Source organism: Mytilus edulis, chromosome 7 (genome assembly GCF_963676685.1).
Source record: "Mytilus edulis chromosome 7, xbMytEdul2.2, whole genome shotgun sequence".
NCBI lineage: Eukaryota > Metazoa > Mollusca > Bivalvia > Mytilida > Mytilidae > Mytilus > Mytilus edulis.
The window spans coordinates 51,769,275-51,795,663 of NC_092350.1; the positions used below are offsets into that span (position 1 = coordinate 51,769,275).

The window sequence follows — 26,389 nt, forward strand, 5'->3', positions numbered from 1 at the left end:
AAGATCATCAAGTCATATTTGTAGAAAATTATTTGAAATTACCGCCTTTTGTACTAGAAACCAAACATCACTGTACAAAACATGGATCACGTTTCCAAAATTACTGTCGTAGTCATGAAACGCCTTGTGGCAAACGATGCATCGACACTAATCATAAGAAATGTTTCGATTTGCCACCTCTTGCTGATGTCATACAGGACGCAAAAACATCAGTCGCGTTCGCTGATATTGAGTAACGTCTGCATGGTCTAAAGAAATTCTTTTCTGAAGTCATTAAAGAAAAAAAAGAAAATTTAAATGATCTTGAACTTCAACGTGAGAAAATAGAGAAACAAATTCTGAAAATGCGGAAAGGTATCAATTAGCATTTTGATAACTTAGAGAGAGCAATAATGCACAAACTATCCAAACAAAAGAACCACAATCAAAGAAATATCGAGATAACATCAAAGTAGATGAAGATGCAGTCCTCTCGAATAGACAACCTACTTGAAAACATGGAACCAATAAAGCAATATGCTTCGAGTTTGCAGACCTTCTTGAGCATAAAGGAAATAGATAGGGAAATTTATGAAACTGAGAAGGAAGTTGAAGTCTTATGCGAAGATGGCAGTTTTAATAGATACGGCATATCAGTTATTAAAAACGAAAAGCTGGGAAATTTTGTTATAGACTTAAAGTCTTTTGGTCAAATAGCAAGTACCTATGAACAGCCGACAATCATCAGAAATCAGGATTATAATTTAGTACGCCAGACGCGCGTTTCGTCTACATAAGACTCATCAGTGACGCTCATATCAAAATGTTTATAAAGCCAAACAAGTACAAAGTTGAAGAGCATTGAGGATCCAAAATTCCAAAACGTTGTGCCAAATACGGCTCAGGTAATCTATGCCTGGGGTAAGAAAATCCTTAGTTTTCAAAAATTCAAAGTTTTGTAGACAGGAAATTTATAAAATTGATCACATTATTGATATTCATGTCAACACCGAAGTGTTGACTACTGGGCTGGTGATACCCTCGGGGACGAAACGTCCACCAGCAGTGGTGTAAATAGTTATGAAAGGTACCAGGATTATGATTTAGTACGTCAGACGCGCGTTTCGTCTACATAAGACTCATCAGTGACGCTCATATCAAAATATTTATAAAGCCAAACAAGTACAAAGTTGAAGAGCATTGAGGATCCAAACTTCCAAAAAGTTGTGCCAAATACGACTAAGGTAATCTATGCCTAAGGTAAGAAAATCCTTAGTTTTCGAAAAATTCAAAGTTTTGTTGACAGGAAATTTATAAAAATGACCACATTATTGATATTCATGTCAACACCGAAGTGTTAACTACTGGGCTGAAAATTGTTCATCAGAAATCAAAAGTAAAACAAGCATAAATAATTGCTGTACCAGGCAAATTTGTATTAAAACATCAATCTTGTACTCGAAAAGAAGATAGTGGTCCCTAGAGCAGTTAAACGTCATTTTGGTTTACCAGTAGTTAGTGCGTGTGTTGTATTACAAAAAAAACTTTTTATTTTCCATTATGAACTACATAACTAGTAGCAATAACTATTTACTTTTGCTTGACGAGAATGGCAGCGAACTAATTGTTTTGAAACGTGCCCAAATTGGAATTTCACCTGGTGACATTGCTGTAAGCAATGATACAACGGTAGCAATATTACCTGCAAATCCTTCCAAATCAATATCAATCTTCAATATTGAAACCAGAACAATTTCCCAATTAATAAAAACTAATCACCGACACATTAGTGGGATAGCATGTTTCGAAAATACTCTGATATACTGCTGTGGAAAAGAAGGTTTGGAAATGAGATCATTGGATACAGGAAATGTTTGTCCTTAGAAATTTGGTAATCATGCTTTAGAAGAGCATGTCACTCTATTCAAGAATAAAATTTATAGTACCGATTGCTCGAGTGACACAGTAACATGTTACGACATGGAAGGTGAAGTTCATTGGAGATGGCAAAATTATGACGAAATTAAGAAAATGCGCAGAGTTGCCGTTGATAACAACTCAAATGTTGCAGGTGTCAACTCAGGTCGCATTTCACACGACGGCAAAGTATTCAAATCTTTTAAACCGGAAGGTATAGACAAGCCAAGAGAAATTTATTATGACAAAAAGATGAATAAACTCCTGATTTGCGATGACTGTGGAGATGCAGGGTTATATTCTGTCTACTAAGATCTTATACAAGTTACGGCTTATTTTGTAAGAAAGTTTTCGTCTAGTTTAGTAATGATATCAATCAAACTTAATAAAGAGGTGACTCAGACTGATTCGCATACTCAAAATGTAACATAATTAAGACATCCTTGCCCGGATTTATATTTACTAGCTTTTTTATATTTGCTTTTTACAAGTTTTGGATTTTCAAATAAAGTGGCCTCGAGCATCACTTAAGACTTGAGACATTCGCTCATTGTCGAAATGCGCATCTGATGCAGAGTTCCATTAATATTACTGAAAATTGACAGTAACAAATGGTATACCAAGCAACTGTACTACAATGAAAACCAAAATGTTCAGAGAGAAAACAATAGGATAATAGTAATGTAATTTCAATTCAAAAAGGAAAGAAAACAATTATATCTGTACACAACTATATTAACAAATTAGGTATCAAAATGGACGTACAGATATAAGCTAATGAGATATGAACCCAGAGACACAACACTCTTAAATGTTATCTAACATGATTTTTAACATGTATGTCTAATATTCCCCGTTGATAAATTAAAAAATTATAAATCAATTAAGACTTCCAATTCCCTCATTCAAAGTTGACATTCGATACATTTGCTTTTTCTTTGAATGTTTTTGGTCATTTATATTGCTCCTTTATTTTCAAGATATTTAAAAATGCCTGATTTTCAAATGCTTTGGTAAGAGCTTTCCTTGAGAATGTAAATCAAAAAAGCATTTCGAACTTAGCGATTTGTAACATTTCTTTTTCTAAGAAAAACATATGCAGTCATCACACAGTTTCACTATTCAAATTGTAAACTTAAGTAAGCATATGAACATTTGACTTGTGTTATGTTGTCTGCGGGAGGGTAAAATTAAGTGTCGTGATGAAACAAAGACTCAAGCACATAAAAGGAAGGCAACATTCATTAAATTTGATACGAAAATACTGCAGTACATTTGTAGAAACAAAGAAGAAAACAATCAGAAATCATATGTCAAAGAGAAACCCACAACTCTATGATTAAACAAGAATAAACTCTGTCAAAAAACTAACAATTCTGAAAGATGAACTCTACAAGATACAAGATTGAATTATACTTGGGGACTCCTGAAGTAAAGCAGTTCCTGCAGTAATAATAACAGCCGTTGTGTTGGTCATACATGTAAGATATAGTAATGAGTCGCATTCGGAGATGGCATTAATGCGATATAGAAGACGGATGGTAGGCTGCTGAAATCTTTGACACAAACATTCCTTTAAGGTCAACCCAATTATGGTGATGTCCACAAAATTGTGGCCAAATTACTTTAAACTTTATATAAATAACCCTACATTCATTGGCTTCTTTGTAAGCAGCTATCTTCTATCAATAGATTCATGATAGGAAATACTAGTCCTAATATATCTACGGGGGTCTCTTTTTCCGACGTAGTCGGTATAGTTTCGGTTTGTGCCCTTTGAACTTAAGGACGCTTAACTATGGCAACAGAATACGCATGCTTGAAAATCCTTTCTGTGATTGGACAAAATGCTGTCATGTTGGGTGATTTGGTTGTGTTATATCGTGATGGAAAGCAAGTGAAAAACTATAAATATTTGAACTAGATCTTACAAAGATTTATATTTTTATTAAAATAATTGTTTCTCCAATAGCTCTTTGCATCCGTGACAGCTGTTTATTCGGGACAATTATATAATATTTAATGTAAACTTTGTTGTACGAACTTACATGACAATTTGGTAAAAAAAAATTACCCATTGATATCAATAAGTCTTTTTTATTTTTCAATCTGGAGTTAGTACAAACGCTATAGTTGATACGGTGTATTTGATTATTAAAAGTCAAACTTCGCCAGATATCCTCACAGACAAGCCTTATAATGCCAAAGGACAAACTTCAATTCTAAAAGTGTAAATTGATGACTTGGATTAAAGGTTGTCAAATTGACACAGATACGACATCTTATATGTATGTGTGTGTAGGGTACTATTGAAAAGGCTTTCAAACACCAACTTAAGCTACCGGTTAACCGGTTAATCGGTCGAACGATTGTCCAAGTAACCGTGTAGGCAAAACTGTACGATTTGACAACACTAGTAAAAATGTATACGTCAATGGTTCAAATATGTACAAACTCGTTTCAGTCGGGCTTTTGTACCATCATTTGTAGGTTGGGCATCCCCCTGCTCGAAATAGCGTTTTAATAGGGACATTTTTCAATATACAGGTGCTACAGAAATATGCCTACTTAAACAAATGAAAGCAACATATTGTATACAATATCTTTCATCAACATGTTTTCATTTTAAACAAAGAAATTACAAAATTATTTATTTATTTATTTATAGATGCCATAATAAATCCATTCCATTGCTCTTATTGGTGGTAAAAGTGTACAAAATATATGTCCGTCAGCATTATTGTTTTCCGTTATATACGCATGTGACGTGACATGAAGTACACGATTTTGCTTCGTGACTAAAATATTCTTTTCATTCCAACTGGATTCTGTTGGTATGATAATATCTTCATGGAAGAGAATTCCTGGATTTCTTTTGTCGAACCTTTTTCTAATTTTCTCTGCTGATCTGTTATATGCTATCACGTAGGACGCCTGGGAGAGAGAAAAAACATGAATTGATATAAGAAGGTGTGGTATGAGTGCCAATGAGACAACTCTCCATCCAAGTCACAATTTATAAAAGTAAACCATTATAGAACAAAGTACGTTCTTCAAAACAGAGCCTTGACCCACATCGAACAGCAAGTTTTTTAAATACTTCAGTGTCTACTTCAGTAAACTGAACTAGTTTATGTGAAAGATTTGAACTGATTTAGTCATTAAAGACGCTCAAATTCAAGCTTAAATATTCAAAATCTATCAAAAATGCCATAATATATCAAGTTTAGACGGAAACCGTCTAAAAATTAACTCAAATACTAAAAATTGTGAAGATTTCAGTAATTTATTATGACATATTAATGCTACATGTATGAAAAAAGGTCTTACTGAACCTACTCCTTTGCGTGTTTGAAAGTGATTTGCTTTTTGAACATCACCTGAGATTAGCATGTCTCCAGAAAGCAGCTTATTTCTTAAGCAATGGAATATTTTGAGGTTTTTGTTCCTTTAAAATATCATTTGTTTTTTTACTTAATTTGGAAAATTGTATGCATGAATTCAGAGCTGCATTCACACATACATGTATATATGGTGTCGGGCTTTATGTACAAAGCTATGCCACACCGTTTTGGAGTTCCTATTTTCATTTCCGTATACATGAAATTGTCGACCTGTTCGTGTCGCGTTCATGACTAACTACAGATACTATTATCATTGAATACCTTCCAAGGTACTCACTGATAGAACTTCATATAAGTTTTTCTTCGACTTAAATGTGAGGTTTGAATGTACCCTAAATGAGTTGGTATCTCTATATTCCTATCTCTTTCTGTGAGTTTTGAATGTACCCTAAATGAGTTGGTATCTCTATATTCCTATCTCTTTCATCTGATTTAAACATTTATAATTGTTCCTCGTAAATTGCATGGAGTGTTTGGTGGACATGTGGGATTTGAGGGATAGGGGTTTTGGTAACTTTTAATACATGCACGTATCTATGTGCAATCTAAAACGAAAATTGCCAGTTTTCACTTATGCCACGTGTGGAGCAAGATCTGCTTACCCTTCCGGAGAACCTGAGATTCCCCTAGGTTTTGTTAGGGTTCGTGTTGCTTCGTCTTTAGGTTTATGTGTTGTGCTGTGTGTGCTGTTAGTTGTCTGATTGTGTATTTCTTTTATAACCATGGTGTTGTCAGTTTATTTTCGATTTATGAGTTTGAATGTCCCTTTGGTATCTCTCGTCCTTCTTTCATGGGTACGTTGGAACAAAGACATATCATCATTATACATACTTACATAATTCAAGTCCTTGCATGTACGTTCTGGAGAATTGTCGGTTTGCGTTATTCCTAGCTTTTTCAAAATTGCATCTCTTCGGAACATCCTTGCATGTATCTGTAAAGGTATCTCATCAGAATCTATCTTTTCGACTGGCGTGTCCAGTTGTGAAAAAAGATATATCGTTACTTTTGAAATAGATTCGTTAAAGAGAGCCGGGTTAAATGCTGACTGATATGTGAAATAACTCTCTATCTGAAATAAATTTATAAAAATATCAAGAACTTTATAGGTTAAACAACAACATTTTAAATGGATCATGCATCCCTAGTAGGATATTGTTCATTCTACGAGAGCTATATATAACTTTCTCCGTGCAACAACATATATGTAATTGCATTGCAAAACAATATAAAAAAGAACAAAACACGAAAACAAACATGACAACATTTCAAGCGATATTGCACTGCATGCATGTTACATGCATACCGGCAAATATTGTATGTCAAGATTTAGTAACACTATCGGATCTTGCTGATTGTTGAAGGCCGTGTGGTGATCTGTAGTTATCAATTTCTATGTCATTTGATCTCTGATGAAGTGCTGTCTTATTGGCAATCATACCACATTTTTATTTATACAGGGAAAATGCCAATTCCCATCGTTGACCAGACTTATGTTGTACTGTTACATCACTGTCTCAGGTAGGAGGGAGGGTTGGGATCCTGCTAACATGTTTAATTTAGCCACATTCTATATATTTGTGCTTATCTTATATATGTTATACATATTATTGTAATACCTTCTCTGTAACTATGTTTTTGGTTAATGAGAGTAAATATCGTTCATTCATTCATCCCACTTGAAGTCCGGAGCCTGTATTTCAGTGATTGTCGTTTGTTTATGTGTTACATATTTGTTATTCGTTCATGTTTTGTAAATAGATTAAGCAGTTAGTTATCGCGTTTGAAATGTTTTACATTTTAATTTTGGGCCCATTTATAGCTGACTATGAGCTATGGGCTTTGCTCATTGTCACGGTTGAAGGTCGTACGGTGACCTATAGTTGTTAATTTTTCTGTCATTTAGTCTCTTGTGGAGAGTTGTCTCATTGGCAATACTACCACATCTTCTTTTTTATATTTGAATATCAAGTGAATGTATCTGCTGGTCTAAAAATTGTAGTACAAAAGAGTATCCTTGTTATTTTAACTTCAATCGTAGAAACATTTGAGAAAATGAAACACTCATAAAATACTTACATTAATCCGAGTTGAATCTGGACCAACAAGATCTGATAACCACATCTGTGATTGTTTAACCCAGTGAGACTTGTATTCTTTTGGGTCTATGGTTACCTGATGGGCTTTTAGTAACGGCTGAAATATACCATTTGGAATCTATTTAAGAATACCGTTTTCACTAATTCTACAGTGTGCATTAATACCTGTTCTTGACCGTTTGATAACATTTTATATAAAAAAAAACACACTGAAACGAATGTTCGTCAATTTCATCCAGAAGATTGTACTCGGCCTTTTCTATTGAATCATTACAGAAAAACATTCAACCACTCAACTCATTAGAAATATTTATCGACGCTCTATTGTTAGATTTTATCATCTATCTGCACCGAGTTGATAGATATCGGAATCAACTTGATGGCATGGTAGAGTTTTCATATATAATCACCGAGACAATATTGGTTACCGTATATATGTAACATAATGAACCAATCCAGTTTGTTTTCTACTTACCAATCCAGTTTGTTTTCTACTTACCAATCCAGTTTGTTTTCTACTTACCGAGTGAGTTGACGGTCTTACGAGTTTGAATAACCCTTTAGTATGTTTCGTCTCTCTTTTTGTATGTACTTTTCATTGATAGCATTTTCATTTTTTTATGATATGTTAAGCGAATTATGTCGTCCATCCTAGAGCTCCTCTTTTTCATCTACCAATACATATCAATTGCATTAGAATGACTGTGTAAATTACGATTCTTGAGATTTCTGTTTGTAGCCAGAATGACTTGTGTTTTATACCATATACCGGTATCAAGTTTGAGCGTTGTTTTATGAAAAAAAATGCATTCCGAAAACATTGATGATAATAAATTTTTAAATCATACCTCCAAAATTTTGCTTGTTTCAACAAAGTAATCATTCAATGAGTCTAGAACAACTCTACCATTCTCCCCTCCACAGTAGAGAAGGAATGTAGAAATTGGTTGCAGAATGTCTTGGAGTTGATTTTCATATTCTGTGTCTAATGTAATGTCCTGTAGAAGTAGATGGATAGGAAGTTGACCATTACTGAATATTCCATGATTTACACCATCTAAAACTACCATTGGATAACGGTATTTTAGACTCGGTTCAGCTTTTATTTCTTGTAGATACTTTCTGTGGGAAAAACAAATTTGACAAAACGACGATTATTATAATAGAGTAAACGGTACTGAAAGTTATTTTCAACTTTCCAAATTGCGAAAAATATGTTTTCCTATTTTCTTTTTTCTTTTTAAAATTAAATTCATTTGATATTTTTTTATCACTTTCAAATTGAGATGTGTAATCACAAAATTAATAGCGTGATAATAAAATTGAAAACAACATGTTTAATAATTTCATGCATCCGAAGCGATTTTCTGGATTTACCTCAATCAAAGACTCCGTCCAAAATATTTGAAAGCCGCATATTTATAAGTACCAATACAGATGAATAATAACAAATAAATAAAAAAAAATACGCGCAAAAAACACAAAAACAGTAAATGGCGTCCAATCGTGCTGATTGTCGCAGTCACAAACACCCGATTTGTCTTATAGAACTTAAAGCATTTCATGCGCGAAAACGAACTATTTATTAGGGTAACCTAAATATTTGGGATATTTAATTTCTGATTAATGTATTTCTCTTCCGCCGGTACTCTATTATATTATCATAAATATAAAGGAAAATTATTATGTAAATTCTATGGAATGTCTTTCGAAAAACAAAATAGAAAAGAAACACGTTTTTAATTAAATATTATGTAATTTTTTACACATACCACGTACGAATACAACATGAAATTTAACAAGAACACGCTTTCGAAAGCGATAAAATATTTTTGATATATTAGTTATGTATGATTTATCTATTTCCCCTTCGTTTCATCTCCAAGGAACTAACATCAGAGCTCAAAGACATGAAGACGACTTAAAAAGCATTTTAAAAATCTTGTGACTGTGCTTGCATACTTTGTTTTCCCAAAATGTTATAAATCATGTCGTATGATGTTTTTCTTACAAACATCGCGCTTAAAAATGCCGTTGGAAATAATATATTAAGTGTGCAATGTTGAATTAATCGCTCTCACAAAAAAGATTACAAGATATTGTATGTGATATTATTGGGTACTATATTCATGGTTCCAAAAACTCTTGTAAAACAATATATCAGAGGACAGTATCTCATTCATTCTTTGGATTGAATACGCGATAGACCAAAAATACATAAGAATATAGTAGTGCTTACCTTTAATCAGGTAAGGAATGGCATAGGTATTTTTCAACGTATTGTATTATCTATTATCGAAGTTTGAAATTCCCAACCTGAGATCACCCCCAAATTTTGGTGGGGTTCTTGTTGCTAAGTCTTTAGTTTTCTATGTTGTGTCATGTGTACTATTATTTGTCTGTTTGTCTTCTTCATATTAAGCCATGGCATTGTCAGTTTATTTTCGATCTATGAGTTTGATTGTCCCTCTGGTATCTTTCGCCCCTCTTTTGAAACAGATTTTGTAACTGTGTTAACGGAAAAAAATCCTGAGACCTACTTTAGCCACTTCAATTATCCTTTTACAGTTGGGTTATATTGGGTTTCTTGATTTACTCACTTGTAAACATTGGCTTGTGTTGTTATTTTTGTTAATCCGTCTAAATTCCCAATAACAGTCATCGTAGGTACATTCAGCTGCATAAATTTCTGGTCTGACATAACGTGGGTCCCAAGTAGTATAATTCCACTTACAACATCTGGGTATTCTGACACAAACTGCTGAATTAACGATCCTAAAGTGAGAGAAAAACAAGGTGTTGCAGTATGAAAACAGATAAAAACTTTAACGTGATTGAAACATAAGTTGACTGCACGAAGCAACATCTGATGGACGAAATATTAAAACCAGATCTACAACCAAAACTTGAATTGTCATTTACGACCACTAGAAGTGGCTAAAATATAGCTTTTGCGATCCGGGGGAAAAATATAAGTAAAATATATACACAAGGTATAAATGAACTTAAGCAAAGACCCATGAAAATGACATCTGATAAACAAATTTAATAATACTTTTAGATATTTGGATGATATTTTGGCTCTCAATAATGACGACTTCAGTATGTATATTAATGAAATTTATCCTGTTGAACTTACTTTAAATAAAGCTAATACTAACAATGACCACTGCCCTTTTCTCGATCTTGATATCTATATCACTAATGGAAAGCTGAATACTAAAATTTATGATAAAAGGGATGATTTTTCATTTCCTATCGTTAATTATCCGTTTTTAGATGGTGACGTTCCCTTGTCACCATCTTACGGTGTTTATATATCTCAACTTGTACGATTCGCTCGTGTATGTAACAATGTTTTAGATTTTAACGAGAGAATTTTATGTATTACTGAAAATTATTACACCAGGGTTTTCGATATCACAAACTAGTCAAAACATTTACTAAATTTTATCATCGGTATAAAGACATCATTCGTAAATATAGCTCAACATGCAGACTTCTAATACGTTCAGGTATTTCACATCCAATTTTTTATGGAAATATTCTTTATAAAACACAAAGGTGTCAGTATTCACCTCAGAAACTTACAAAACCTTTGAATAGACTTATTATAATAATAATACTTTATTCAGAAGCAATACAGCTTATAGAATATACAATTTTACAATATTTTGTATCAGTGAAATATAAATACAATAATTATACACAATACATGTATGGCGGAGAATGAAAATAAATTCATATGATAAATAATTAATACAACTACATATTACGAATTTTTTCAATATTAAACAAAAGTTTACCTAAATTATTAAGTTCTTTCACATTGTGAACTGATAACAACTGTATAAGTTTAAAAGTGGATGGATATTGCCAATAATATTTCTTAATGTATAGTTTTCTTACATCGCTATATCTATTACATTCTAGAACAACATGGTATTCATCTTCTACAATATTGTTATTGCACATAGTACATAATCTATTTTCTCTATCTACATTGTAATATCTGCCTGTTTCTATGTTGAGGCTATGGGCGGATATACGATATTTACATATAAAAGGTTTATATATTTGATTAACAGGTCTATCTAAATAAAATTGCAGTATATCTGTGTCATATATATATCTATAAAGTATACATTTTGATGAATTATTAAAAAAAGCATTAGCATCAGCAATAAAGGTATCTTTCATTCTTTGTTTTAACTCATGTATGAATATATTAAGAAGGGATATAATTACGATACTGTTGTCAAGTCATTAAAGATTGCATATTTTGGCGTTAATATTGAGTCACTGATAAGGTCTTTACATCGGAACTAAACACATTTATTCTAAAAACAGTTGTTGGCATGACACGGGTTATGTTCTTCTCATATATGTTATGATGGTATGATACTAAACCCCTAACGGGAAGGATTGTGCCTGATGTTCATATGATGAAATCATAATCTTTCAGTCAGTTTAATTGAAGTCTGGAGCTGGCATGTCAGTTAACTGCTAGTAGTCTGTTGTTATTTATGTATTATTGTCATTTTGTTTATTTTCTTTGGTTACATCTTCTGACATCAGACTCGAACTTCTCTTGAACTGAATTTTAATGTGCGTATTGTTATGCGTTTACTTTTCTACATTGGTTAGAGGTATAGGGGGAGGGTTGAGATCTCACAAACATGTTTAACCCCGCCGCATTTTTGCGCCTGTCCCAAGTCAGGAGCCTCTAGCCTTTGTTAGTCTTGTATTATTTTAATTTTAGTTTCTTGTGTACAATTTGGAAATAAGTATGGCGTTCATTATCACTGGACTAGTATATATTTGTTTAGGGGCCAGCTGAAGGACGCCTCCGGGTGCGGGAATTTCTCGCTACATTGAAGACCTGTTGGTGACCCTCTGCTGTTGTTTTTTATTTGGTCGGGTTGTTGTCTCTTTGACAAATTCCCCATTTCCATTCTCAATTATATCAAATACAAGCGTTGCTATGTTGATTTGTTTGAGCTTTTGATTTTGTCATTTGAAGAGGGACTGTCCGTTTTGAATTTTCCTCGGAGTTCAGTATCTTCGAAATGCTAGCAATTAATGACGTTTTGTTGGTTTAGTGATGTCATGACGAATTCAATTTCCTAATTGGGATTCTGTGATTGACCCTTGAATGCTGTTAGTTACATTACATAAGGATTTTGCCAAATACTCTTAAATTGCGAATTCAGTTATCAAAATGGTATATCGGTTATAATTTTTAACATACCAGACTGTCCATGTCCACCAAGAACTATTTGTAATTTTCCACTGGTCTTTTTTAAACGATACACCTCTGTGTTGATACTATCGACCAGGCGTAAAACGTCTGTAACCTCATAATGTGTTCCCCTTTTGTTTTCAATTATACCTATCCATAATTGTGATGGACAGAATGCCTGAAGAGCGGTGCCTACAAAGATATAACAAAAAGTATTGACCACAGATGCATGTTCGAACATCAAGTACAAATACCAAAACCACAGTAAAGGAGCTACCATTATATATCTATATACATGTATATATATGGTAGGATTTTGTTCTGCTTTTATTTAGTTATAATCTATGTCCTGCCTGTTTTCACTCTATTCTGCCTTCATTATTTAATAGTTTATCCTGACTTTTATTTTACATAAATTGTCTTCCTACCTTTTTTGCGAAGTATTTCATTCAGCCTACTTAATCCTAGCTTGAACCAATGTTTGTTATACCCCTGCTCCAAACAAGAAGAGTTGTGCTGTTTTTTCGCTGTTTGCCCAAATCACACATTTCTAGCGAAATTTGCCTAAGCATCTACCAATTATTTCTTCTTAATACTAATTAGTATAAGCTTAAGCTATTTCAGGTGACATTATGGTATTTGGGTTCTTCACTTGCATGTGATATTATTAGTAACATTGTGCTAGTGACCTAATATGATATACTAGTATAAGGAGCTAGTAAATTTTATATCGGACAAGAGCTCCTATGATATTATACTGGATTGTTTTAACATATTGTCACCAAATGGCTGCCATCTGAAATAATTTTGATGCTTTCAGTGGCAATAGGATAACGTTAATACTGATAAAATTAATAATGGAAATGGGGAATGTGCCAAAGAGACAACAACCCGACCATAGAAAAAAAACAACAGCAGAAGGTCACCAACAGGTCTTCAATGTAGCGAGAAATTCCCGCACCCGGAGGCGTCCTTCAACTGGCCCCTAAACAAATATATATATATACTAGTTCAGTGATAATGAACGCCATACTAAATGGTATTTAAACAGTATATAACAATGTGTTGTCATCTACATATATATATAACTACCATTGTACAAATTAATCAAATGTACAGATATAAATTAAATATACTCAAGACATATATATATATGAACCCAAAGAATATTTGTTCACAGGATATATGATTTCATATATACACCTTGTCCTGGTAACCAATCAAATTTCAGGATTAGCTTGGATATTTCATTCCAGTGTAATATCCATCATTTTTGCATTTCCTATTTGTCGCATTCTTTACATTGATGCATGAAAAAATAAACCGTTGGGTTTCCTGTTTAAATGGTTTCACACTAGTATTTGTTGTGGCCCTTTATAACTGGCTGTTCGGTGTGAGCCAAGGCTCCATGTTAAAGGCCGTACTTTGACCACTATAATGGTTTACTTTTATAAATTGCGACTTGTGAAATAGATGGAGAGTTGTCTCATTGGCACTCAAACCACAACTTCTAATAAATAATTTGCCCATTATTTTCTTCCAAAAATGTCTGTACCAAGTCAATGATAATACATTTTTTTTTCAATCCTTCCGTTGGTTGATTACGTTTGATTTTTCCAGCTTTTCTCCCTATATAAATTTGGTTATACCCTGGAGTTTGGTATTTATGGTATACTTTATTTTTTTTCTCCAATGGCAGATATTTGATCGGACTATTCATATTACGATTTGCTTATGATGGTTCCTTATCCCATAAGTTTTTTGTTTGTTTTGGTAATGTTATAATACCAGGAAGGGTTAGGCAATCTATAAAAATATAATATTTCTTTCATTATCAAATTTTATTACCAAATTAATGACACGCAATAACGTAATTAAACCCTTTAAACTACGTTTAGTTTTTCGGTATTCTGGCATTTGGAGTGTACTGCTTGTCAAGTTGTTTTTGTTGTTTAACAATGACCGCCATGTCTGCTGTTTGTTTGATTTTAGTTGTTCTAGTAATGGATTGCTATGGTCATAAGGCGGATTCTGCATCGTATACTCTAAAAATTGGTATGTATATATGTTATCGTGTTCTACACCCAGATATAGATAGGATTAAAAAATAGCTCAAGTTAATTTCGATATTAAAATGTTGACTCTGTGGCCGTTTTGCATTGGTTTTCCAGATGTGTTGATTCACGCGCCACTGACGAGTCTAATGCAACCGAAAATTATGCATTGGATACCAAATTTCAAGCGGTTTAATAGTTCAGTGATTTTTTTGGTTATAATTCAAAACAAACAACAGCAACAAAACATTTGCATTATAAACTTAATTATCTAATTATTTAAATGGAGCCGAGCGTAGAAAATTAATTGAAAATGAACGAATAACTTAACTAATACATAAGTCATTTTTTTATAAATTGTATAAGCGCGATAAAGATCATGAAGAGGGGCGAAAGATACCGAAGGGATGTTCAATTTCACCAAGTCGATACAAACTAACTATGCCATGGCAAGAATAAAAAAAATCACGAACCCCATCAAAAACCAGAGTGATCTAAAGTGCTTCGGAAGGATTGATCCTGCTTCACTTGTGACACCCGTTCTGTGTCTCATGCAAGTAAGTTCGCGGGGATAAGACTCATTTGGTAGGCCACATTCGGGGAAAGAGGACGGGATTGTGGTTACAGCAACTGTAACATATCCGTTATTTTCTGTGAAACAGATATTCAATAACGATCATTCAACCAATTTATGCATAATTGCGTCTGTAAATTTTCGAGCGAATTATTTCAACTTCAGCACTTAGCTTCCTTGTTTTAAGATACCATACCAAATTTTAGAATTGATTGATTGATAAAATTGATATCCATTATTTAGTTACCATGTTATTTCAATACTATATTCAGTTTCTTGTTTGATCTTTCATGTGTTTTTCGTTAAACAGAAAACGCCAGTTTTGAAAATCTTCATAGCATGTTCATGAAAATCAATGGAACAGAAAAAGGTAAAACTATCTACTTTATAATACTGAAGATATGTGTACTTGAAAATTTTATTATATTATACAACTTTTTAGATAGGGATAGGTACACATGCTTTATTCACAATTAAACCGTATGCGGCTGTGTTTTTCAATTTAATCTGTAAGTGCACATTACATCAAACTTTCAAAATTCAATAGAATACTTGTCTTCTTTCTGTAAATTTACATATGGATATATGATTCCATCGTCGGGGTTCGAAATCATTATGTTGGGATATCGAGACAACACCGCCTGCACTGTGTCCAGTGCTCTAGAACGGCAACCCAGACTGAATATATATATACAGGCATACCATGATACATGGACACATAATCCAATTGAATAATTTCATAATAATTTCCTACCTCCCTGAAACATAATTTTCCTAATGTCCGTTATTTTTAAACCTATGTCGTGTTTTTTTTATTCATTCATTACACAACTATGAATATGATGAAAACAAATAATTTCAAATCTTTTCTTATTTGACTTTCCAATCTTTTTTTTCTTTTTTACAGGTTTGAGAAAACATAACAAAGTATTTTCAGCCTTTGCAGCTTCTTTAACTGCGTCAAAGATTTTTGGAACTGGTGAAGTCGTAAAGTTTAACAAAGTTTGGACGAACGTCAATAATGATTATGATCCGAATACTGGAGTATACACAGCTCCAGAACCAGGGGTGTACCAATTCTCATGTTCCGTTATGGCACAAAACAATAAACAACTTCGAGTTTACCTGTGGAAAAATAACGAAAGGACAGTCGCTATTCATGCTGGTTATGCGAGTTATAATATGGGAACTCTAAATATGATATTAGATCTTGTGAAAGGTGACAAAGTATACATTAAACAACAAGTTGAGAGACAGACATATATCTACAGTGAACCTACAAGCAACTTCAACATGTTTTCTGGATATCTAATTCGTTGAATAGTATAAGAATAAAGGTTTAACAAAATTAAACAATATTTTCATTATTTTCTTTTAAAATTGTCAATTGGACAGATACTAATGGTTATAAGCGCTTAAATTGCAACATTTCGGAGGCATCATAGACTTCTTTATATTTTCAAAAGTGTTAATCTAGACGTTGCGATTGATTTATTACCAGTAGAACAATAAATATTCTGTATTATAAAACTGATTTTATGTTTTCATGACAAAAATCATGGTAATTGACTCCAAGGAACTATTGATTTTCATTTTCTACATTATGCAGTATGGTTTTTTTTTCTTCTCATTGCGGAAAGCCTTACGGTGACCTGTAATTACTTATATATATATATTTGTCATTTGGCCTAACCATTGGTGCATATGAACGGCGTTCTATGAATAAAAATAGTTGTGTTTTGAATAAAAAAAGTTGTGTTCAATGTAAAAGAGCATATATCCTAAATAGCTCACTCACGCCAAATAATAAACATTATAAGCTTTCTTATGATTTTCGGATATTTTACATTTAACTAAAAGGAAAACGGAGCCGCGTATTTTGGACGTTTAGTAAGCAATTATTAATCAATCGCACTTGAATAAGATATAAACTTTCAACTGTATTTTTAAACCCGACGTAAAAAGAAAGAAAAATAACATTGTAAACTATCTATATTGTTTTGTTTCATTACACTTTAATTTTATAAATTAGAAATATAAATCATATTTACCTAGGGGTTTGTAAGCTTCAGCTGGAACATCTTCCTCGGGAAATAAAATGAAAAGGACGGCGTCAGCTCCATGTTTCTTTGCTGTCAGAATTCTATGGCTGACGGCAAGAGGCAGAATTGTTCCAAACACTAAGAGTATGAATTGCATTTTTTATTTATTATATATAATATCACATTTTACTAATGCATTGTTTGCTGAAGAAATATATACGCTAATCTATTCCTTGTGTTATAGTTTACTTTAGCGCATGGTATGAAATATGCCAACGATTCTGTGTTGATTTACGAATAAATAGTAAATAATAGTGATGAATAATACTATTATATCTCAAATAACAATATCGTAGAATGAAGGATTATGAAATAATATTCCACTTGCTGTGTTTTTCCTCAATGAATCATGGTTGAATTGGGCTATCTGTAAACTTCACAAAATATCACAGCGGCCGTCGATTTCGAATGTGAACATGGTGAAATAAAACCGCCTTTTCAATCAGAAAATAATCCAAAGATGCATTACTCTTTTTAATTTGTATTTCATGTAAAAGAAATTAAAAAACACCTCACAAATTATCATTAGTATCGAATCAATGCGAAAAATATAAATAAAGAATTCTTAATCTCCCATGTTTTCATACAAGTACTCCGTTCCTGTATCAAAGATAATCTGAGCCCAATAGTCTCGTAAACGTCCGAGGGTTACCGAGGGCAAAGCATAATATCTACATCGTTATTTACCCTTAGAGTTGCATAACCAAACATTATGAGAAAAATATAGTATCATTGTCTGAAAGTAATGGTTATACTTTTAATCAGATGATAGTCTAAGTATACGAGAGGGAAATGTCAATTGTGATAAGGGCCATTAACTAATATTACACAGAATTATATCTGACATATCAGAAGTTGAAAACGTATATATATATCATAAAATAATTCAAATATACTATTATTAAAACTACAAACGAGACGCCCTTTCACTTGAGTGTCTTCCTCTAGGGTGTTCGGTTTAAACTTTGACAAATATCAATTAGAAGTGTCCATTTCCGTTAAAAGTTCATGATTTAAGATAAATATCTTTGTGTCTTCCAATGAAACGGATGTATAATTGAATACCCTTAACCACATGAACCGTGAATTTGTATGGGAAATGATAATAATAGGTGACAAAAGTCTCGATTGAAATTACTGTCTAAAAATTTTAATTTTGATACTTTCGCTACTCCAATGTGTCCGGTTCCATAATTTACAGACTCTCTTGCATTTTCAATTTCTAGATTATATCAATTAATCGTTTTACCCCTATAAACCAATCTGACTCTATATATATACTGCGAAGATATATAATTATATGATGTAATTTTCATTTAATAATAAAGAAAGACATCAAAACCTCGAGGGTATCTTCTTCATGTAAGCGTACTGATATTGTCAACCAAATTACTACTGTTGATAGAAAATACAATTTACGCGTCATTTAATGATGTCACGGTGGGTATGGTTGTCCTGCGAGAGAACGTACTGTGCTGGTGATTTGGTCCTGACGGGTGCTGGTGATCAATGAAAAAATGTAAACAAAGACGAAAATAATGATTTTTGACGTTTTCACTCATAAAAAATGGAAGAAAACGGTTGAGATTTTTCAATTTCGTTTCTTATGGGTTCATATGTAAACCATTAAAAAGTTGACCCTCTAAACTTTTTCAGTAAGCGTAACAAAGAAATGCTCATTTTCAGAAAATCTCAAACTGAAAAAATAAAACAAAAATGCTCATAGAGTCCGCTTTCTATACCGCAATCCACGCGACAAAACTATTTTGTGAAAAAACATTGCAATTTATTAACATTTAGCATTTTCTCAATTTATTCATGTCCTGATACTGTGCTGGTGGGTCCTGTCATTGTGCTGGTGGGTCCTGATACGGTGCTGGTGATTTTGGATAAGAAGTTGGTCATATTTGAAACAAATGTTACAAAATCAATAAAATTGGGCAGATATTTGTTGTCAATAGGATCTATGACTCCTATTTTAGCTCTTGTGCATCCATTTGGCTGTTTAATATGTGTTTTGAAATGATCGTAACTTGTATTAAATAATTACATAAAAGGGCAACATCTTTCGTCCAATATCAGATAACAATATATAGTATCTAAAATAAGAATAGTTTTATTAAGATATTTTAAATGCCCCTTACATTGATGCTTCAACAATGATCAAAGCCAATGCCGCACAGACATGTTTGTTAGCGCTCCGCATACCCCTCCCCACTTCCACCCAACCAACCCTCCTCATTTCCTCCTTCATTGTTACAGTGGTGTACCAACACAACAATTTATTACATAAAATAATAACACAAAGACACACATTATTGAATAACGAATGCTTGCAGGTACTGAAAGCTAGTTCAAAGCCGCATTTTCAACTAATAGATAAACCATGTTCTCATATACAAAAATCCCAATCGTGTAGATTAAAAAAGTCTCAAAACTTAAGTTCACATTTTAATGTTTGATGAAGCAGAACTTTAAAAGTGTGCAGTGAATCTTGTTCTCACAACAGTTATTGTCATAATTATGTTTACATAAGACTCATAAAGGAATTAAGAAGGTACCAAGCAATATTTTACAGTTCAATTTAATGATCATGAATGGAAGGAAATGGTACGTAAGTTTACATAGGACAAAAAGAAATTGATAGTATTTTTTGGCGAAAGACTTAAACGCTTCCTTGCATTATATAGTACAGCTCTTCTATAAAAGCATGCAAAAAAAAACTTTGATTGACTTGCTTGCTATGTTTGCTTGGATGTTTTCAAACAATAGGTAGGCGGAGTTTCAATACATACTGGGATTTGATTGGACAAATACAAACTGACAGGAATTGAAGTTAATGTTTATTTTCCCAATAAATTGTAGTATATAGTAAACAGACTACTTACCTGTCGTTTACAAACATCCAAACAATCATAGCAAGCAATTTAATCAAGGGTTTGCTTTGCATATATTTATAGAAGAGCTGTAAATTCTAAAAAAAAAGAAATTTTGTTGTCGTAGATGGTTAAATCCTCAACAAAATCACAATATCTTTGTTGGAACGAATAAAGGTTTTAAATCAAATTTTCGTGGACTTTTTAGCTTCCACCCTGACGAGACATGTTAGCTGTTCGTATGCTGTTGCACCTGACGCACGGAAACTTTCACATTTCCATCTTCTTTTCTGAAATATTTTACCCAGCTCATACTTGACAGGACTGTTATCCTAGTAAAAGGTGTAACCAATGAATTGAACACAAGTTAAAAATTCCATAATACTATATAATTCATTTTATGTGTCAATTTGTTCGAAAAAAGTCGAAAAGAAGAGAGTTTTTTTAATGCCATGATTATCTGCCGCTTTCTAGATCTATGCTTAGTATTTATTCCAGATGACATGGACTCCTCACCCTGGTGACCCTGCTGCCTTTCATAACTTTATCCGTATACATATATTAATAGATAAACAAAAGGCTGCAACTGGTATTTGATTCGTTGTAACGAGAATATTTGTGGTGAATGGAAACTGTGAGGGTCAAAATCTTAAATTGCTTATAAATGTTGCTGGACCCAGTTTCGTTATCTGATCTGAATTTTCTGAAATGTGCAAGGTGATAGACATTTTGATTTTTTTTACTCGGTAAGTTTTGCCCTAATTGCTTGAACATTTGCAATATTAAAGCCGATTTCAATGAGTGTGTAGACAAAGGGAATATCTTAGGTTATCTTGCTTGCTGAACAGAAAAGTCATTGTAAGGTTATGTAAACTACCCTACTTTAAGAGTATTTTTTTACGTTGATTGTTTAAGTCCTGAAAACGGATAGATAGAAACAAAAATGTTTGATTTATCTGGCTTTGATTCAGTTTTTTTAAATATAAATTAAGTCTACATTTTAATATAATAATACTAAGAATTCACAATATAAAAAAATGCAGAAAAAAAATGGAGATGTGAAATATCTTAATAAGGAGTCATTACTACAGAGATGGTGTGTTTGACACACAAAACTTAAAAGCTTAGTGATATTACCAATATTAAAATAAAAATGTATTTTAGTTTGATAGTTTTTCCATTTACTCATTTTCAATCATAATTAAGGCACATTTGATTTTTTATTCATAAAAATATTTAAATATAGAAAAGTAGGACACATTGTTCACTTCCTCCCCTGTAATTCTTTATCAAGAATATTTATTTATTTTGGAATTTTGAAATGAAAACGCTAAGAAATCTTAGTTTTGTTAATGTTCTCTAGGTTATCTCGTCTTCATTCTCTGACATATTCTCTGACATATTCTAGTCTGCCCTTTCATAAAATAGTGATTTATTTTAGTGTTCTATCGAACTTTCGAAAAAAATACCTGATAACCGTTCAGACAAAAAAAAATATTTTGAAAAAATCTTACAGATACAGCAAGTGATTCTTAATAGCTGTAAGATACATTTTTCTTTTAAAATACAACTTTTAAATCTTACGGGAAACTATTCCAAGCTTAACACTTTCACTGTAACCTCTCTCTAACTTATCCCCCATCCCCCCCAAAAAAAACCAAACAAACAAACCCGCAATACTATTGTCATTCTTATAGTCAGCACTCAACTTTTCACAAACAAATGTGTTTTAAGCTGCTAAAGACATATGATTCAAACGCTCAGAAAGTCCTTTCTTATATATTTTTGCTCTCCATTTTTATACAAAACCTTTTACATTTTTATTTTATGGGTTATTGTTGAAGGTCGTACAATGACGAATGGTTGTTAACACATACTTTCTTTGGTTTCTTATGGAAATTTGTCCATTGACAACAAACATACAACATCATCTACTTTATATAAGTATTGTATAAATTACAACGTATTTTGGCGATCTTGCAAAATGATCGTAATCCCGAAAATCGTAAACATATTTTCTTATCTTAAAAGGGGGCAAGAAGGGTTCCATTAACAGGCCAATAAATAAAATCACAGTTAATTATAAAAAGAATAAAACATAGGTGTTTTTTCTCTCATAATAACAGTAAACAGATTCATAACAATGTCAATTTCAAGAAAGCAGACAACAGTTAATTACTAGTAGTCAATAACAGTACAGCATCAATGATCTTGACTGAATATTTGCCACTTTTAACTAAAATATAAAGGCACAGAACCAGGACATAGGAGCACAGAACCAGGACCGTTTTTCTTATCACCAGCACATCGTCAGGACAAGTCCGTTTAACGAACTTGCACGACTTTTGCAATTTTATATTGTTGTAATATACTTTGCATGGTACTTATGACGCATCAGAGAAAAATTAAGCAACAAAACAGTCGTTTTATTGCCGTTCTGATACAATGTAAACAAACCCACCAGCACAGAATCAGGACCCACCAGCACCCGTCAGGACCAAATCACCAGCACAGTACGTTCTCTCGCAGGACAACCATACCCACCGTGGATGTGTTTATTAGAATATATAAAGACGGAAAGATAGATAGAACGATAGGTGAAGAAAAAGGGTTAGTACTTCATGTTACTCTGACAGCTCAAGAGCATGCATAATTGTATCATAAGCATTGTACGTCAGTTTTTACGATGTATGTTTAAAAAGGATGCAATCTTAGTATCTCATAATAAAGCCATAAGCGTCTAAACATATACTTTTGAGTGGAGGCTTTTTCAACCCTTTTTTTATACAATCAAGAAGTTGCACTGGTTTAAATGTATGAATTCATGACACTTTAAGTCCTACAAAGTTTCATATTGCCATGGCGCCTATGAATGAAGTGCAATGTGACACAAGTTGGTTTTCTACATGAGGAAATACCTGAATGTACCAAGTCAGGATTATGACAAATAATTTCCATTCGTTTGAAGTGTTTGAGCTTTGGATTTTGACCATTTGATACGTAACTTTCCGTTTCCAGTTACTTTTTCCTTCTAAAAAGGTGAATACGCCTGGCCATTGTCGTGTATTGGTGAAATTTGCTAAGCGTAAATAATTTTTAACAAGAAATCTTTTTACTAATAAAACGTTTTGAACTGCAAAAGTTCTGTCGGATTCTAGCTCCATCCACTTGTTCTGGAACCTAATTAAAATATATCAATTGTTTTAACTCTAACTACTTCTTCACGTCCAGAAACTTCAATATTTGATGAAGAACTGTAGGAAAAGGTATTTTAAATGACAGTAATTTTGCAATGGATGAAATCAATATAATAAATCAATCTAACTGTAGCCTGACAACTTTGACCCAGTCTAACGGAGCTACGGAAAACCCTAGAGGATATCACAAAGACAGCACTCATGAGCACCCAAGAAGGTAAAAGAAAGAGAGGAAAAACCAAAACTGACATGGAGGAAAACTGCTAAGGCAGAGGCTAGTAAACATCAATAAACATGGGGAACACTACAGAAAAATGCCAACAACCGACAAAAGGGGAAAATCTTTGTTACTGCCCAACACGTCTATTGCGTTTAAGGGCAGTAGGTAAGTAAGTAACAATAGAAACTCATTTTTTCATCAGAAAAATTAGATACGGGTATTGCGATACCACAGTTTCAGCTTGTCAGATCGATCTTATTTTATTCTTATAGGTAGTGATGTGAGAGACATGCTTCCTTTTTAATTAGATAATTGCATAGAAACCCAGATAAATTTTACGAATGTAGCACTTATTTTTCGTTTTATTATTCCAAAGACAAAAGAAGTGATTATATTTTCCCATTTTAAATTTCCGTTTGCATGTTGCCATATTTCAGTAGACGTACATGCAAGTGTGCCATCACTATTTTAAGGAGACGCAGATGGCCTTGGTCACTTTTTCATTCTTTCGAATTGAGTGAATTGAATTATTACCAAAAACAATAAAACAAATAATTCTCCCAACACAGTTTATAGTTTTATGTGTTATATCTGTGTATTACATGTATTATATGTGTATTTAAAAGTGTTTTTTAATTTGAGTAATAAACATCCATGAACTTAAGTTGATCATTTCAGGCTAATGTTCGGGTAATGATTAATTTAACTCGAATTTCAAATAAGCACTATAGTTTTATTATTATTCAAAAAAAGAATTATACACAAATAAACATCTTACATGTACATACACTAGCACTATAATGTTTATGAAAACAAAAGTTTAGAATAGGTAGTTCTGTTCACTAAACATTGCAAACTCTGTGAAACTGGTTGGCTGGGGACGAAACCTTTTCCTTGACTGATCTCTCTGTTCTTGAACCAGCTGTACATGTGGTGCATATTCCGGGAATTTTTCGAGGAAATAGTTCGGTACTTGACGCTTTCTATTATTTGCTCTGCTCCTCTTGTTGGCAAACCACGACTTGACCTGAGGTACTGTAATTCCTGTTGTTATGGCTAAAATTTCTTTTTCTTCCTCTGACGGGTATGGATTGGCGATATGTAGCTGGTACCATGCGTTCAATGCTTCTCTGGACTTACCGCAAAGTTGACTGTTCGTGTTGCCATTGTCTGTGTCTTTCCTCTTTCCGGTTAGCTTATGTTTGATGGGGTGTGTGTTTCCGGTGATGGACAGTGTATTAAAACAACGAACTCGTTTGTTTGCCATCCATTTCTTCACCTGTTTGGCAGATAGGTTTGTTATGTTTAGAAGTTCTTCTACTTCGTCATCGTTAGGGTAGGGGTACGTCACATGAGCGTCATACCATTCTGTCAGTATCTGTGTATCTTCTGGTTTAATCTGGCGAGGCCTTGACAAACATTTATCAGTTTTTGGTTTCTTTTGTTGTTGATCAGTTGTGAGGTGACTTTCTTCTTCAAGTTTCCGCTTTAGTGATAGTCCCCTTGGTGAATTAGTTCTCTGGTCAGTATTTGGTGATGATGCCTGCTTGCATTGCATGTAATCCTGTCGAGGTAAATCGAATGATCCCATTACATTTGAAATATGTACTGAAGTAGTTGCACCAAACTGCTGAAACAAGTCTGCACTTTCAGGGAGAACATCGGCAGCTTCCATGGCCAAACTGAGAACGTCTATGTCCTGAATCGGTGAACTCGTATCATTTGCTGAGAAACTGGTAGATGCTGATTCATCTGAAAAATTCAAGTTTATAGCTCTTTTTGCAGTTTGTTGGATTTGCTTTGGTTTAGTTTCTAGTAACAAGAGTTCGTCTAGATTACGATTTGTGTCTTCTATCAGCTGAAATCGGCAGTGGTCAAATCTGTCATGAATGAAATGAGAATTTTCTTTTGATGAGCTGACTTCTATATATCTGGCTACTTCCATTGTGCTCACCTCTTTGGAATATCTACATTCAATATCTCGAGCTTTTGTCACAACTTGACAGTTCTGTTGAGATCTGAATTGCAGGAATCTCTTCTGAAGATTTAGATGAGCAGTGTGTATATTTGAACTTCGACAAACAGTACTGGTCTTGGTATCCCACTTGACGTTCATTAAGTTTGTTGGTACCTGCATATGTAGGCATTATTCTGCTAACAATTTGGACAAGTCTTCAAACATTGGGTTTCGTTGCAAGTTCTGTAAATAATTTTCTTTATTATTATACAGAGGTTTCAGTTGCTGTTCACCAGTTATTAGTCGTCTGCGAGTCTGTTTGTTGTTGATGTTGTTTCCAGGTTGGGCAAAGTGATAATCTGGTTTCCTGTTGAAGATGGATATCCCTGTTACCGGTGACATGCTATTGGATTTGTTTTCAGATAACAACAGTAGAGACGGTGACAGAAACTGGAGAAAGTCTGGTGTGGCATTCTCTAATTGGTCGTGGTTACGATCATCTCCAAACTGGAACACGTGGTTCTTGTATGGGGTCTCCATATCAATGTTTCGTACTGTATATATATTTTGAGTTTTCTTTTTTTGATTGTATATTTCTATATTTTCAATGCTGAGATTATGATTATTAATGTAACCTTTAACACTATATATAGATTTTTATTCTTGTTGTTTTGTAAAATGACGCGAGTCTCATTCTCAAAATGACTGAGTATGTATACATGTAAGCAAGGTATACAATTATATATGTTATGATAGCAGAGTACATTG

At 33.2% G+C, this 26,389-nt stretch overlaps 2 protein-coding genes and 1 pseudogene across 2 annotated transcripts; 1 reads left to right on the forward strand and 2 right to left on the reverse strand.

Moving 5' to 3' along the window:
* Positions 1-4,537: 4,537 nt before the first annotated feature.
* On the reverse strand, positions 4,538-18,149 carry LOC139481741 (uncharacterized). Its single transcript, XM_071265233.1, has 7 exons — positions 17,321-18,149; positions 12,651-12,833; positions 10,000-10,174; positions 8,248-8,521; positions 7,380-7,496; positions 6,136-6,372; positions 4,538-4,830 (listed from the first exon to the last, which is right to left on the reverse strand). The coding sequence occupies exons 1-7, from the start codon at positions 17,466-17,468 to the stop codon at positions 4,555-4,557; spliced, it is 1,410 nt and encodes a 469-aa protein (XP_071121334.1). The 5' UTR covers positions 17,469-18,149; the 3' UTR covers positions 4,538-4,554.
* Positions 14,484-16,852, forward strand: LOC139481742 (complement C1q tumor necrosis factor-related protein 6-like). The gene is made up of 3 exons (XM_071265234.1): positions 14,484-14,696; positions 15,580-15,639; positions 16,177-16,852. Exons 1-3 carry the CDS (start codon positions 14,600-14,602, stop codon positions 16,587-16,589), a joined length of 570 nt encoding a protein of 189 aa, XP_071121335.1. The 5' UTR covers positions 14,484-14,599; the 3' UTR covers positions 16,590-16,852.
* Positions 18,150-24,396: 6,247 nt separating the features above from the next.
* LOC139482513 (uncharacterized) lies at positions 24,397-26,162 on the reverse strand (annotated as a pseudogene).
* Positions 26,163-26,389: the final 227 nt, after the last annotated feature.